We start from the raw sequence: 15,217 nt of genomic DNA, 5'->3' as shown, positions 1-15,217 counted from the left end.
AGATAGATTTCCATTTTTCTTTACTGCAGTCTGCCGTAATCAAGACAGCCAAATGTGGTAGGCGTAACCACATCTTAAAAACTACATAGTCCAAGAGCTCTCCTGGTGAAAAGCGGAAGTTAGCTAGAGAGAAATTGGCGCTGATCTATCCGGGCCATCTAGACCCTTCTTCCTTTCGCGCCGGTAGCTAGAGAGCCGTGCGTCCATGTGCGCAGTGCCTGGGGTTTCATAGATTGCTGAACCTATCGAATCCGAGCCATACCAGAATCTAGATATGGATCCCAACTCCTTGATTGAGGCCCTGCGGGGCACAATGGACCCGAATCAGCGTGAAGCCGCAGAGAGACAACTGAATGAGGTAAAGATTTGTATGATGATGATGGTGGTGGTGGCGGCGCGGCGCGGTTTGGGCCTTGCGCAGCAGTATGGCTTGGTGTCTTGTTGTGATCATGGTGCAGTGTTAACTTTTACTGACGATGTGTCAGATTTTCGCTCGGTATAATTTCATATCGCTGACAATTACACAGTAGATGGACTCACCCCCCTGTATTTAAACGTACTGCTAATTTACATTGTTCTACTACAATAGACCACAACTGAAAGTGACTATGTTCGTTTCCAAACCCTTGGATTTTTTTAAACGTGGAGTTTAGCTTTAGCTAGCTAACAAGCGGTAGCCCGTGCTAACATGCTGCGCAACGTTAGCCGAGAAGTATTGATGATTAGATGCTATCGGGAGGTCCTATGAGTGTACTCCATAGCATAGTGCTGTTGTCATTCATAATAACACAGGTTCTATAAGTTGTAACTAATGGATGTACAACTTTCTTTTTAAAAAAGAAACGATGAACGTGTAGTGAAGTTTGTTTAATCGACATACTATTAAGCAATGTTAAGCTAGTGTGCTAATTCGATAGCAAAATGGCTTGCTGGCACTTTACTAGTCACTCACGTGTCATTTTGTAGTCAGCGTTGAAGCTAGTCAACTGTTATGGTTTCTATGGAAATTTATGTTCATATCCCAGTGAGTACGTAAACATTAATATACTACGCCCTGTTATAAGCGCTATAGGGTATTTAACGATTAAGTCGACATGGCTACATGCTACGCAGATTGGTCTTTAACAGTAGCTGTTCATGCTGAAGAAACTATCAGTCGCGTTTAACTCGGCTATTGCCGCCGATTAGCTTAGTGTTACCTAACATCTACCAAACGTCCGTTGGCTAAATGATTTATGTGTGGTATATGAAAATGGACAGACAGGTTGTTGTTTCGTAGGATTTGAGGATTTAACTTTTCTTTAAGCAAACTATCGACCACTAAAGCATTCAACGTTGCGATGCTAGCAAGTTAGTGTTGAGACAGCACTCTGGCGTCAACTTGGCTGTCCTGCTATAACTGGTTTAACATTCATACGTCATCGTGTCCTCCACAATATATGATTTCTTTTTTCGGAAATACAGTTGGCCTGACTTGTCTTTTTCGCCTTTCTCACAAATGCAGCTAAAAATGTATACATATTTATTCACTCAACACGAAGGAACTCTGTTTGCGAAGTCCCTTGAAAAGTCGGCATTAGCTCCATGCTAATATCTTAAAATACATATTTCTAATGTCAAGTTTAAGTTTCAAAACCAGCTGTGAGTTATTTGTCATTCACTGAATGTGGTGGATTCAAAATTCTGCTTACAGTCTTTAGTATGCGCCAGCTATAACATAGATTTTAATGTTTCTAAATTGTTGATGGTGTTTACTGTAATGTTGTGCTCCTGTGGTGTTCTTAGGAAACGGCTTGATGCAAGATGTCACTGTCTTAAATATGCGTGCTTGTAAAAAAAAATTCAACTCAGTCTGAATGGTGGTTTGTTTGACCTCACATCTATACTACTTTAAAGTTAACCCCTTTGAAGCATTTTCATGGATGTCAGAAATGGCACTCGCAATGTTTTGCTCATTTGTGCTATCAACAGGTGCAAATGACCTTCGCCCCGTGAACGCTATAAATCTATCCGGTGTCTCCATTGTTTTACTCCGAACAAAACAATTGTCTCTGAATACCGATGTACAACAGAAAGAAATGCGCATTATCATTTTCGGGAGAATAGACGAGTCATGTTTTGTGGCAGTAAGGGAGAGACTTAAGAGTTCAGAAGTAACTGTACAGGGTAAGCGGCTGTAGCGATTTAGTTATATCTGTTATTTTTGTACTTTCCTCTGCGGTGTTACTCTTAACTGTGAGGTTAGTTGCCAAAACTGCAGAACTGTTAGGTCAACCAACCTCCTACCAAGTTGACTCACAGTGGTTCTAATGTTATCCTAGTTCTGATCTCTCACTGATCAATGAGTGGTTGGATTAGGGCTGATCGACTCCTGTGTTAGTGACAGCCGTTATGCTGGCTAGGTTCCAAAAGGCCCATGTGGGAAACAGGCCTAGATTCCTGGGTGAAAGTTAGTGTTGCAGATAGAGAACAGAATACAGAAAATCAGTTGCATGGCCTTTCAGCTTGGCTCCTTTAATTTTCGTTTGTAATTTGATTGGGGGGGGGGGGGGGGGGGGTTATTAGTTGCTAACAAAATGTTGCCTCCTAACCCAGCCCAACATGGTTTCAGAAACCAGGAGTGGTGTATGGCTCCTTAAGAAGTGTCACTAATTTGAGGCTCAGGGCACACACAGGACATTATTGAATAACATGATTTGCACATGCTCATATCATTTTAATTTGCAGAGCAAGTAACCGAAATGATTGATCGGTGTATGAGTAATCATCCAATCGATTACTATAACTGGTTACACAAGACCTGAAACTTCATACACTAAAATCTGTGATGAACCACATTCTCTATGTTGATATGAATAAAATTATAATCTCAAATCCACATTTGTCTTTTCTGAATTACTTTTCTGTTAATTCTGTATTGCATGAATATTCTGTTGTGGCAGCACATTTGTACCTTTTTTCAGTACTTAACTGGTCTGCGCTTTCTTTTACAGGGTCACACCCAGGTTAATTTCGTTTCCACGTTACTGCAGGTGACCATGTCTGAACAGCTGGATCTGCCTGTTCGACAAGCAGGTAAGCTCTTCGGGCATAGGTCCAAGATATGGGCCGTTTCCCTTTTGCAAGAAAGTCCCAGATGACCCAGAGAGTGATGCCATGAGGCTATTTTGGAAGTTGAGTCTGTGAGATTCACACTGGAGCTCCTTCTTTAAAGCCACCTCATGACTGCCCCAGTGCCTGTTATAGTATCAAGTGTCATGTGTTGACATAGAGCCGAAAACATTCTGCTTCCATACTTGAGAGGATAAACACTCGCATGCAGTTATTGTTTATTGTAGCCAAACGCATGAATATTCACTGAAGTTACAGCTGTATCCTAGGCACTGGAAAGTCTGTTAGACTCAAAATTCTATTGAACTTTCAAATATCTTCCCATGTATGGAGCTATCTAGTTCAAATAAATCATAGCCTTTTTCGCTTTTTGTTGGCCTATTTTTATGAGTGTTACAGTCTCTCAGTAACCTGAGATCACAGCTCCACTCTGGCAAAGGAACTACTTGACCAGGGTCAGGGAATGAAAAGCATTTGGTTGTATTTAATGACCATTGTCATAGCTGGCTGTATTTTCATTGTTGTTCTCAACTTGTTGTATTTATTGCATAAATGATGATATATTGTTGTTACTGTGTAACTGGAAAAGAGTAGTATGTAAGTTGCCTTGTTGTCCTGCTTGCTCCCTTCTTATGGAGGACGTGGCCTTGATGTGCCTGCATTCCACAGGCCACCTTTTCTTAACCCTGTTTCTCATGGGCTAGGAAGAGCATCGTGAGGACATTCCTCAAATGTTTGGGATATTAGAAGCCTTTAAACAAAAAACCTTTTCATAGAGGGCCTGTGTATTCTCTTTTATAAAACACAGCTACTATGACAGTTTAAGTAACAATGAATATTAGCCACAGCCATTGCAATATGTACACTTGCATGCATGGCTTAGACCGTTTCTAAGCTCACCTTATTTTAAGGGCTGTTGAAAGGAAGTCCCCATCCCATGACAGCCCTGGCTTGCAACAGAGCTGCGGCGTCTGACTCCAATTTGGCCAGATTGAATTTTAAGTTTGGGTGCACCACCTGTAGTGATGCCCCCCCCCCCCCCCCCCCCCTTGGCAGTACTATGTCTTGGCATTTGTTTGCAGTGGAGAATGGTAGGGGCAACTCCCTCTCCAGTCTCTTTGTTGTGCGTCCTGTGTGGTCTCTTAATGAGGTGCTGCTATGGTAAAATGAGCTGCTAGAGGAGGAGCTGAATACAGCTCCAGCATGACACTGACACATGAGCTCTTCCCAGTTCCCCCTGCTGGAGTGTGTCTCTCCGCTGATGAAATGGATATGCTTTTCACGGAAGGTCACGAATGGGAGATCCTCTATATTTCCAATTCCGTGCGCATAAATGTATGTTGCTGACAGATTATTCACAAGTTATCTGAGATTATTTTGGCTGGACTATTTCAGCAGGTTAGGTTTGGTCGAGGAGGGGGTGGGGGTGGTCATTGAGGGTGATGCACTGTCAGCACCATTCAACGAGCAGGATTACTCCCATCCGGCGACATGGACACATCTGTGTCAGCAGTCTCTTGTCTGATGGCTCTCTCCTAACCCGTCCATTTCTCTGGAGAACCAGTGAGCCATAGGGAGAGAGCGGACTGGTTTGGAGAGCCGTATCACACCATCCTTCCACATTCAGCACATTCAGACGTGCTGATCTGGAAGGCCATCTGGCTGGCTGCCACATGACACTAACTCCCACATGTGGGAAAAGGCAGTGCTGTCACTTGACTTTCAATGATTGTATGGCGTGCATGAGGATTTGGTAAAGTTTGGGGTTTGGGATTTGAATTGAAACAAGGTGCTGGCCTTTTGTTGGCTTTGACAAAGAGGTTCACCTGCTGCTCTTATTCGGTAGCAGTTCTATCGGGGGAGGGCAGTGCTGTAAGGCTGGAATGCCTTGGCCATGTGAACTCCTGCAGGCTGTGCTCATTCAAAATGCCCTGCACAGAGCAGACTCTCACTAATGTTAAATCATTCATCTTTCTCAGCAGGGCACATTGGCTTTTTCAGGGGGATAAATACCGTGGCTTTTTTTTTTTTTTTTTTTAGATAAAAAAAGCCCCCAAAAGCAAGTCATTACTAAAACGTATCAAGCTTCAAGTGCTTGAGTCTTGCACCTATATTCAACATATAAAGAACCAATTTCACGAAGTCGCACTCTCTTTGCTTTACACCTGCAGGTGTGATCTACTTGAAGAACATGGTGACACAGTACTGGAGTGAGGGCGACACCACTAACAACGAGGCCCCCACTAGCAACATCCCAGAAGAAGACCGGCATTTCATCCGAAACAACATCGTGGAGGCAATCATCCAGTCCCCAGAGCGCATCAGGTACTCACCTTTAGCGATCAGCTTCAATTAAAAAGCAGTTGGTATGTGCATGAAAGCAGCCTGAGTTCTGCGGTCCTTTAATTTACACTGCATTATTTACTGTGTATGGTTATCACTGCACTTGTTTAAAACATCTAAACACCTCTCTATACAGGGTACAGCTTGCAACTTGTATTCACCACATGATTAAACACGACTACCCTAGCAAATGGACAGCCATTGTGGACAAGATTGGCTTCTACCTCCAGTCTGACAACAGTGCCTGCTGGCTGGGCATACTTCTGTGTCTCTACCAGCTGGTGAAGAACTATGAGTAAGAGAGCAGTCACCATCAGCTCTGATTTGGTGGTTATGGTTGTTTGTCTGTGGAACACTATCTCACATGTATTTATATGTGTGTTTTGACAGGTATAAGAAACCTGAGGAGCGCCAGCCTCTGGTGGCAGCCATGCAGATCTTTATGCCCATGCTAAAGGATCGTTTTATCCAACTGCTTCCCGATCCTTCCAGTGAATCAGTGCTGGTGCAAAAACAGATCTTTAAGATCCTCTATGCCCTTTTTCAGGTACACACCATCTACTTGCATTTTGACAGCTTGCAGCTGATTGTTCCTATGAAAGCATTCTTGAACAGTTTACATACAGAGTCATTTACTACCTACAGATGAAGTCATTACACAAGTTATATGCTTTAGTGGAGCTATCCCTGGTTCATGATACAGTACTTCAGTTACCTATGGTGGTTGTGCTCTACTGCCAATGTGATACACTGAATACCAGGAAAGACCAGTCAGAACAATTGATTAGACTTTTGTTCCATATCTTATCAAGTATCCATACTTGATTATATGTTTGGTTTGGTCACAGACTTAATGACTGATTTTTCTCATCTGGTTAGTATAATCTTCCTCTGGAGCTGATCAACCGGCAGAACTTGACTGAGTGGATGGAGATTTTGAAGACTGTGGTAGACAGAGATGTGCCTCCGGTAAGACATGGAGATGTTGGGCAGGGTGTGGTAGCCTCTCTTTCAGATATGCCATAGGCCAGTTGCACTAGTTTGTACTCTGATAAATGTATCTGTCTGTAGACGAGAGGAAACGTAGAGCTGAGATTGCATTTAAGACAGATGGCTTGGAAGGTGCTAACTTGACTACAATCGCTGTGATTCTGTTGGCGCCACATGTTAGCACTCCAATTAGCAGTGTGCTACTCTTGTACTGACACCATTGGATGACGACTCTGGCAGAATGGAGAGAATTGGAGTCGAAAAGGCACTGTACCTTCTATAGCAGTTTAACAAGCCGTTTTAACATTTGAATTGTTTTTCCATGATATTGTTCCTGGGTGTCTCTTTTCCTGTTTTGTTTACCGCAATGTGAAGTTTTGGGTATCATCTTTGCCTTTAGTTTGCTGGCTGTGGGTGGTAGGTGTGCGTAGTGTCAGTCTGCGTTTAGTACAGTCTCCAGTCTGTGTTTTACAGGCTGTGTGACTGTGCTCACACCACACCTGTAGCCATAGAGTCACTGGAGATCATAGTACTGGCTTAGTGATGTCTCTGTGACCATCTCCCACTGGCCAGCCTCCATTCTCTCCTACAAAAGTTAAGCATGTGGAGGATTATACATTTCCTTGTAAGAACAAAGAAAGATTAACAAAACAGCTTGCCAGAATTGGTAGTATCCTTTGATTTGCTTTGGGAACAAATTTGCAGTTCGTTGTTTCATGCAGTGAATTTTTCAGACAGGGGTTTAGAGTGTAAGTTGTGTTGGTGAAGAGGCAAGATCATAATAGCTTATGCTTGAAATGCCTGTTATTATCAGCAAATCCCCCTCTTTCCTACAGAAGATGACTGTATGAATCACAGATAGCTGGCTGTGTTTTGTTTTGACTTGCTGTGCTTACGTGCGGCCCACAGGAGACCCTGCAGGTCGACGAGGACGAGAGGCCAGAACTGCCATGGTGGAAGTGTAAGAAGTGGGCCCTCCACATCTTGGCCCGGCTCTTTGAGAGGTACTGCGTGCTATACTGCTCGTTCATGGAGTGGTTTGTGCTCAAGCTCCACTCCATCTCAGGCTCCATTCTGGGAAACTGGAGGTGGAATTCTCAGTGATGACTCATATCTGATGATTTGTCCGTGCCGAACATTTTGGGCAAATAGTTTGGTCATTCCTTTTGTACAAAACAAAACCTGAACGTGCTTTCTTGTCACATGTTAGGTATGGCAGCCCTGGCAACACAACCAAAGAGTACACAGACTTTGCTGAGCTTTTCCTGAAGGGATATGCCGTGGCAGCCCAGCAGGTACTGACATGGGTGACGTCACTCGACTGTCTATTTACTGATGTGTTTAGGAAAGGAAACTGATTGCCTCTGACCCTCTCTGCTATTGCAGGTACTGCTGAAGGTCTTGTATCAGTACAAGGAAAAGCAATATGTAGCTCCAAGAGTCCTACAGCAGACACTGAACTATATCAACCAAGGGATTGCACATGCTATTACCTGGAAGAACCTGAAACCACATATCCAGGTATGTGAATACCATCCAGAGAAGATTATAAAATGTTGACGTTTACCCTTGGTCTAGTTATGTTAAGCTGACAATTTGAGATGTACTTCGGTTTTTGCCATTGAACTTTTTTCTGCTTTATTCCATATTCTTGTAATTGGTGCAGCTTTTCTTCTTTTTCCCCTTATTATTCTATATGTCCTCCAGTTTCTTTGAGTTCCAGCTGTTTTATTGATGACAACATGTGTGTTCTTGCAGGGCATCATCCAGGATGTAGTTTTCCCACTGATGTGCTACACTGACAGCGATGAGGAGCTGTGGCAGGAGGATCCTTATGAGTATATCCGCATGAAATTTGGTGAGAGCTATTTACTGGACGGCTACGTGCTCCCGCCTCAGATGGAGCCCATCTGTACAAGTCATGCACCGTTACATAATGAACATATGAGTGGCTACATTTCTCCTTGGCATTTACAGTTCAGAGAGACATTAAGTAGGAAATGTGTCCTTTCTCTCCCCCCCCCCCCCCCTTCCTGTCTTTATTCAGACGTGTTTGAGGATTTCATCTCTCCTACCACGGCTGCTCAGACCCTGTTATTCACTGCCTGTAATAAAAGGAAAGAAGTGAGTATATAGAAGACTCCATTTGTGGAAATGAGAATGTGGAAATGGTGTTTTAACGGTTATGTGCTTTACAAAGCTTGAGCACCGTGTTCCCAGTAGCACTCTGCTTGTTGTATGATGTCATTAACTGCTCTGACGCATTTTGAGCTCTGCAAAGGGCTGAATGCCTGTTTCTCCTTCCAGAGCAATTTGGCCCAATGTACTTTTAGCCTTTAGACTGTTTTTATCTCGTTAGTGGTTCTCCATAGACAAGCTTGTGAAATCGCATCTAAGTTTTTACATTTGCTACCAGAAGGTTTAAGAGTCTGAAGTGCTGGATTTGTTCTCATTGCCTGTAGTTTTCTGGCTGTGGGTGGTAGGTGTGCGTAGTGTCAGTCTGCGTTTAGTACAGTCTCCAGTCTGTGTTTTACAGGCTGTGTGACTGTACTCACACCACACCTGTAGCCATAGAGTCACTGGAGATCATAGTACTGGCTTAGTGATGTCTCTGTGACCATGTCTCTGTGACCATCTCCCACTGGCCAGCCTCCATTCTCTCCTACAAAAGTCTCAAATGCAGCCAAATGCACAGGTCTATTATTTTTTTTGAGGACTGTTACCAGTGACATTTCTTATCCCCTGACTTGTGATCTTGGTGATGTAGGTCCTGCAAAAGACCATGGGTTTCTGCTACCAGATCCTCACTGAGCCCGCTTCAGATCCTCGCAAGAAAGATGGAGCTCTCCACATGATTGGCTCTCTGGCTGAAATTCTGCTCAAGGTAAAGTTAATGCAGGCTCTATCAGACACTTCACATCTGCTGTTTGTGTTTGTGTCTCATGTGTCCATTTAATATTACATAAGTCAAGCAGTGTAGACCATCAAAATAAACTTGGAAAAAAAGTGATCTTTGTTGAATTCTGACTAATAAAAATCCGTTTTCTCTTTCTCTTCTGCAGAAAAAGATCTACAAAGACCAGATGGAATTCATGTTGCAGAACCATGTCTTCCCTCTCTTCCGCAGTGAGCTGGGTTACATGAGAGCCAGGGTAAGACTCCAACTTTCAGCTGCTTTTCTGGCAGGTAGCATTGTCAATGTGTTTCTGGTCGTACATCTGATGAAGCAACAGTTTAATCTTTTTATCGTGTGATTCATGATGGCACAGGCAGGACAAGTGAGCGTAATCCGTAATAATCTCCGGCCATTAACAGTTAAATCATTTAAAATAATGGCATCATCCAGAAGGCCTCTGAGGTCAGCACAACTGCAGTGATGCAAAATTCTATGGTTTAATGGTTTGGTTTATGGTTCTATGTTGCCCCTCCCCCAAAGATCATTTGTTGTAAGCAAGTTTGAACAATTTTTTTTTCTGTTCTGAAGAGAAGAAAAAGACTTTTTCTGTTTTCTTTGTAACCCAAATTTGGCACTCAGTCTTTTGATCTCAATCCACTTACTCTTAGGCTTGCTGGGTCCTTCATTACTTCTGCGAAGTCAAGTTCAAGAGTGACCAGAACTTGCAGACGGCTTTGGAACTGACTCGCCTCTGTCTCATCAATGACAATGAGATGCCTGTCAAAGTGGAGGCTGCTATTGCCCTGCAGGTCCTCATCAGCAATCAGGAGAAAGGTAGATCTCTGACACTTCTCTTTCCGTCAAGACCAGATGCCCAGAGAATGCAAAACACTGCACCCATTTTCACCTCTTAATAGCATGTTCATAGTACCCTGCTTTCCAAGAGCCCTTTCATAATCTTAATGAATCTGACACGTTTACATGCCACCCAATGACTTTTCACTGACTTGGTGTGAAATTGACTGGAATAAAAGTAATTTCTTGTAAATCCGGACTTAAAATTGCTTACTGTTGTCTCCCAGCCAAAGAGTACGTCACCCCCTTCATCAGACCAGTGATGCAGGCCCTCCTCCACATTGTGCGTGAGACTGAGAACGATGACCTCACCAACGTCATCCAGAAGATGATCTGCGAGTACAGCGAAGAGGTCACTCCTATTGCCGTGGAGATGACACAGCATCTGGTAGGTCCATCCAGCTGGGTTCTGAGTCACTAAACTGGAGGAGTTTTAATGACGTACTCCAAGCTTGATTTCAATCTGTGGTCCTATAGTTTGTGCTGGCAATGGTGTAATGCAGATGATGAAGTACAAGTGAACCCATCCAACCCTCCATCTTCGACTCTAAGCCATTCTTACTTTCTCCCTCCAGGCCATGACATTTAACCAGGTCATTCAGACTGGACCAGATGAGGAAGGGGGAGATGACAAAGCAGTGACAGCTATGGGCATCCTCAACACAATCGACACACTGCTGAGTGTGGTGGAGGACCACAAAGAGGTGAGAAGTCAGCCGCCCACTCGTCAGCTGAGAGCCAGTCGCATAGCCTTGATTTCACCCATTCTCTCAGGCGTGCATCATAATGTAGACTTACTTCAGCCGCCCACAAGAACACATATTGCTCTTCAGCACACGCTAAAGTACCATACAACCTGAAGCTGAAATAGCTGTGGCAGTCTGCCTGCTAGCACAGAGAAACCACTGGGCCAAGGCTAGAATCGGCTCAAAGATTTCATTTTCATTTGCTGACACCATCTGTATATGACACTTTGACACAACTAATGTCTCTTTAAGGATAGCGTCTCACAGTTTGGTTGCTGCTGTTTTCTCTTCAATTTCCCTGAAATACTTGACCCAGTTTCACAGTAGTGCTGTTAAATAGTAATTAGGCATACAGTCACTCAGTAGGGGACATCTTCAGTAATGTAACTGTCCTGTTGGACCATTTCAGATTACACAACAGCTGGAAGGCATTTGCCTGCAGGTGATTGGAACTGTCCTACAGCAACATGTTTTGGGTGAGTGTTGATCTTCCAGTTCCACCACATTCCACCAGTGGCCTCTCCCGGTGACTGATTGACGGTGCACTGTATTTTGTGTCGGGACCTCACCTGCATTTGTGATGCTGGTATTTCAGAATTCTATGAGGAGATCTTGTCCCTGGCCCACAGTCTGACATGCCAGCAAGTATCACCACAAATGTGGCAGCTCCTCCCTCTTGTCTTTGAGGTTTTTGAGCAGGATGGCTTCGACTACTTCACAGGTACAGAGAGCATCTTTACATTTCAGCACTCTGGGCAAAAAAGTCTGTAATGGAAATCAGGCAGCTCACAACACGTGGTCCCTGAGCTTTTACTCACGGAAGTGAAATGAGTCAGCTATTTTACACTTGATTGGGGTAACACACATGCTTATGGTGGCTCTCTAAAGTATGTCATGTTTTTTTTTTTTTCTCCCCTAGACATGATGCCACTCCTCCACAACTATGTCACAGTTGATACAGACACACTGTTATCCGACACCAAATACCTTGAAATAATCTACAGCATGTGCAAGAAGGTAGTGTTGTCTTTTTTTTGTTCTTTATCATTGTATGATATTAGAGTTTTAAGTTGTCTATTTTTACATGAATGGAAGTGAAAAAAAAGTCTTCTTAACCCAAACTCATCAACCAATCTCTAGATTTTAACAGGAGATGCTGGGGAAGACCCAGAGTGTCATGCAGCCAAACTCTTGGAAGTCATAATCTTGCAATGCAAAGGTCGTGGTATTGACCAGGTATGCATCCTGGATAATACTGCCACCACATATATGTATTATTTATCTTCTTGTTTTGATGACCTTGCAAAACTGCGGTCGTTACAACAGTGCATTGACATGCCATTAACACGAGTCTGGCGATATCTCTCTGCAGGTTGTGCCCTTGTTTGTCGCATTAGCACTGGAGAGGTTAACACGGGAAGTGAAGACAAGCGAGCTGAGGACCATGTGCCTGCAGGTGGCCATCGCTGCACTATACTACAGCCCTCCTCTGCTCCTCAACACCCTGGAGAACCTCCGCTTCCCCAACAACACTGAGCCCATCACCAACCACTTCATCTCTCAGTGGCTCAAAGATGTTGACTGCTTCCTTGGGTATGTACTCACTGTGTTCTGGAAACTGCTTCTGCTTGCATGTGTTTTATACCAAATATGCTTTCAAATTGTAATGTGAATTGTTGTCAGAGTCAAATTGTGTAATTAATGTAATGTGTCCTTGAGTTTGAACAGTATGATGGTATGTTGCATGTATTTATTCCTGTTTGAATTTATTTATTCACTTTACCCAGGCTCCATGACAGAAAAATGTGTGTTTTGGGCTTGTGCGCTCTCATTGACCTGGAACAGAGGCCACAGGCTATTAACCAAGTGGCTGGTCAGTTGCTCCCCGCAGCCATTCTGCTATTTAATGGCCTGAAGAGGGCCTATGCTTGCCGCGCCGAGCATGAGAATGAGGATGACGAGGATGATGAAGATGGAGAAGAGGATGAGGACAATGGTGAGTCAAAGATAAAAGTTTGAAAAATGTAATCAGTCTCTCCACAACTCGTATAGAACATTTTATGAAACCTCATGCCACTTTTAAAATGTTCTAATTAAAATTTGTCATGGTCTACAGCTGAACTTGGCAGTGATGAGGATGACATTGATGAAGAGGGCCAGGAATACCTCGAAATGTTAGCTAAGCATGCAGGAGAGGATGGTGATGATGAAGACTGGGAGGAGGACGATGCAGAGGAGACCGCACTAGAGGGCTACACTACAGCAATTGATGATGAAGACAACCCAGTCGATGAGTACCAGATCTTCAAAGCCATATTACAAAGTAAGGATGCCTCACAAATAAGAACCCCTATAACAGAGATGTTCTAGCAAGGTTGTGAATGTTCAGTGAATTCCTTGTTCTTTTTGTTTAGACATACAGAGCCGTGACCCAGCTTGGTACCAGGCGCTTGCGCAAAACCTTGATGAGGAACAGGGAAAACAGCTTCAGGACATCGGCACACTTGCAGATCAGAGACGAGCAGCTCACGGTATGCCAATAAATACTGTTGATTAAAAGTAGCATATGGGCACCAGCAACCTGAAATCTAACTCCATGTTTTGCATTCTGTCTCCAGAATCAAAGATGATTGAAAAACACGGTGGATATAAGTTCACAGTTCCAGTGGTGCCAACCAACTTCAACTTTGGAGGCAGCGCTCCTGGAATGAATTGAGTCATCCTTTCCCCCTTCCTAAACTCTTTGACTGATTGTAGTGAAGTGAAAAAAAAGCTTGTGTTGTTCCCTCAAGTAGTGGTTCCAGAACTGGTTCTTCACACATTCTTCAATCTGACTATCAAATTGGACAGCACCAGAAGATGTGGGAAGGCAACCAAATGCAACCAATGGCTGGGAAAACAAACCAAGAGCTTCAGTGGACAGCAAGTGAAAAAAGAAGCGCTGAACACCATCGTCTTATGGAATCCAAAAACAGAGGGATACCATGATGGCAGCTCTTTTTTCCCCCCACTCACACATAATGGAGGCTAAAAATAGAAATTGATAATGGGATTTAATGTAAAATCATTTTCACTGTACTGGCCAAAAGGCTTCTATAACATTATACCTCTGGCAGTAGTGTGTCAGCATTTTTCTGCATCAAAAAAAAAAAAAATCTCATATCTGTCAGTGTATATACAGGCCAAGATTCTTGATTTTGAAATAGCTTGGCAAAACACCCAGAGGCATTTGTAAGGTGTCAACAAAACGTATTCAAATGTAGCATATTGGATACTTGTCATAGCACTATGTGATGCCTGATATCTGTAAATTAATGACTAGCACTTTCATAATGTTCAGGTCTCAAGCCTTCTGTATCAGACTGCAATTTTTTTTAAGGAAAAAAAAAAACAATTGAAACTATTTAAAACAAAAATATACCGTAACTTTGTTACTTTAAGGACATAATGGCTTGTCTAATGTCTGGTTGTCACATGGATTGGTTACGGTCAAGGAAGCAATATCATCTCTTGCTTCTACTGGAAAAGTTCCAAAAAAGAGAATGCTCTTGGTGTTCAATGTGGATACAAGACATTGTGTTGTGAGCACTGAAAGTCATTTGAGTACTTCATTGAAGCATGTAAAATTGGACTGGATCGTGGTGGTCTCAAGCATTTGGTTGAAGTATGGGTAAACCATCTATATATATACAACATATTAAAAAAAAAAATGAAGTTTGGCCTCTTGTGATGGAATGTTGCTTGTGTACAAACGCAGACTTTGACTGATCTTTTGCAGTAAGTGAAAACAGATGGGTAGTGTAATTGTGTAAGCTGGGGAGCTGAGCTCACACAGAAGTTGCCCTTCATAATTTCCTACACCTTGAGGCGTGGTACAAGGGTGACAGTATCAGTCCTGGTGTGTGTGTAATATTGACCGAGTTTGTGTGTTGCGGTGACCTTTAAATTATATATGAATAGCCAGTCAGTAAATCATACAATGGTAATACATTTTCAAATATGTACTGATTTGTTTTCATAGTCAGAAATATGGCCACAGCAGCAGCAGCTGTAATACTACATTTTACCGCATAATTTTTCCCGACAGATTGGTAAAGTCGAGTAAGAGAAGAATACTTTATTACAAATAGTTTTTGTCGAATATGGGGCGGGGGGTAGAACAGTCACTAAGGATTTTGGCGGTTCGTTTCACTTGACGTCAAAATCTTTCCCAAAAGGCTATCTTGAAGTGACTGCTTAATTTGACTCTGCAGCTGCTGCTCAGACTGTTTCGTGT

At 43.0% G+C, this 15,217-nt stretch overlaps 1 protein-coding gene and 2 non-coding genes across 3 annotated transcripts; all 3 read left to right on the top strand.

Annotated features, from left to right (window-relative positions):
* The first annotated feature begins 182 nt into the window (after nucleotides 1-182).
* ipo7 (importin 7) lies at nucleotides 183-14,660 on the top strand. Its single transcript, XM_030766207.1, has 25 exons — nucleotides 183-358; nucleotides 2,994-3,075; nucleotides 5,283-5,436; nucleotides 5,591-5,749; nucleotides 5,845-6,001; nucleotides 6,334-6,423; nucleotides 7,354-7,448; nucleotides 7,655-7,739; nucleotides 7,831-7,965; nucleotides 8,203-8,302; nucleotides 8,492-8,568; nucleotides 9,212-9,328; nucleotides 9,507-9,596; nucleotides 10,009-10,174; nucleotides 10,423-10,583; nucleotides 10,771-10,899; nucleotides 11,351-11,417; nucleotides 11,537-11,662; nucleotides 11,861-11,958; nucleotides 12,082-12,177; nucleotides 12,314-12,534; nucleotides 12,729-12,937; nucleotides 13,058-13,264; nucleotides 13,356-13,472; nucleotides 13,560-14,660. The coding sequence occupies exons 1-25, from the start codon at nucleotides 275-277 to the stop codon at nucleotides 13,655-13,657; spliced, it is 3,120 nt and encodes a 1,039-aa protein (XP_030622067.1). The 5' UTR covers nucleotides 183-274; the 3' UTR covers nucleotides 13,658-14,660.
* Nucleotides 6,858-7,038, top strand: LOC115806238 (small nucleolar RNA SNORA23). The gene has a single exon (XR_004025140.1). It is a non-coding gene; the product is annotated as a small nucleolar RNA SNORA23 (small nucleolar RNA).
* On the top strand, nucleotides 8,920-9,114 carry LOC115806239 (small nucleolar RNA SNORA23). Its single transcript, XR_004025141.1, has one exon. It is a non-coding gene; the product is annotated as a small nucleolar RNA SNORA23 (small nucleolar RNA).
* Nucleotides 14,661-15,217: the final 557 nt, after the last annotated feature.

Source organism: Chanos chanos, chromosome 2 (genome assembly GCF_902362185.1).
Source record: "Chanos chanos chromosome 2, fChaCha1.1, whole genome shotgun sequence".
Taxonomy (NCBI): domain Eukaryota; kingdom Metazoa; phylum Chordata; class Actinopteri; order Gonorynchiformes; family Chanidae; genus Chanos; species Chanos chanos.
This window is presented reverse-complemented; position numbering and strand designations above follow the sequence as displayed.

Excerpts from the sequence above, each read along its gene's own strand:
- ipo7 (XM_030766207.1), top strand. The coding sequence starts at position 275 with ATGGATCCCAACTCCTTGATTGAGGCCCTGCGGGGCACAATGGACCCG. Across the intron at positions 11,959-12,081 it reads TCTACAGCATGTGCAAGAAG|ATTTTAACAGGAGATGCTGG; the intron begins GTAGTGTTGTCT and ends ACCAATCTCTAG. Across the intron at positions 12,938-13,057 it reads AGAAGAGGATGAGGACAATG|CTGAACTTGGCAGTGATGAG; the intron begins GTGAGTCAAAGA and ends CATGGTCTACAG.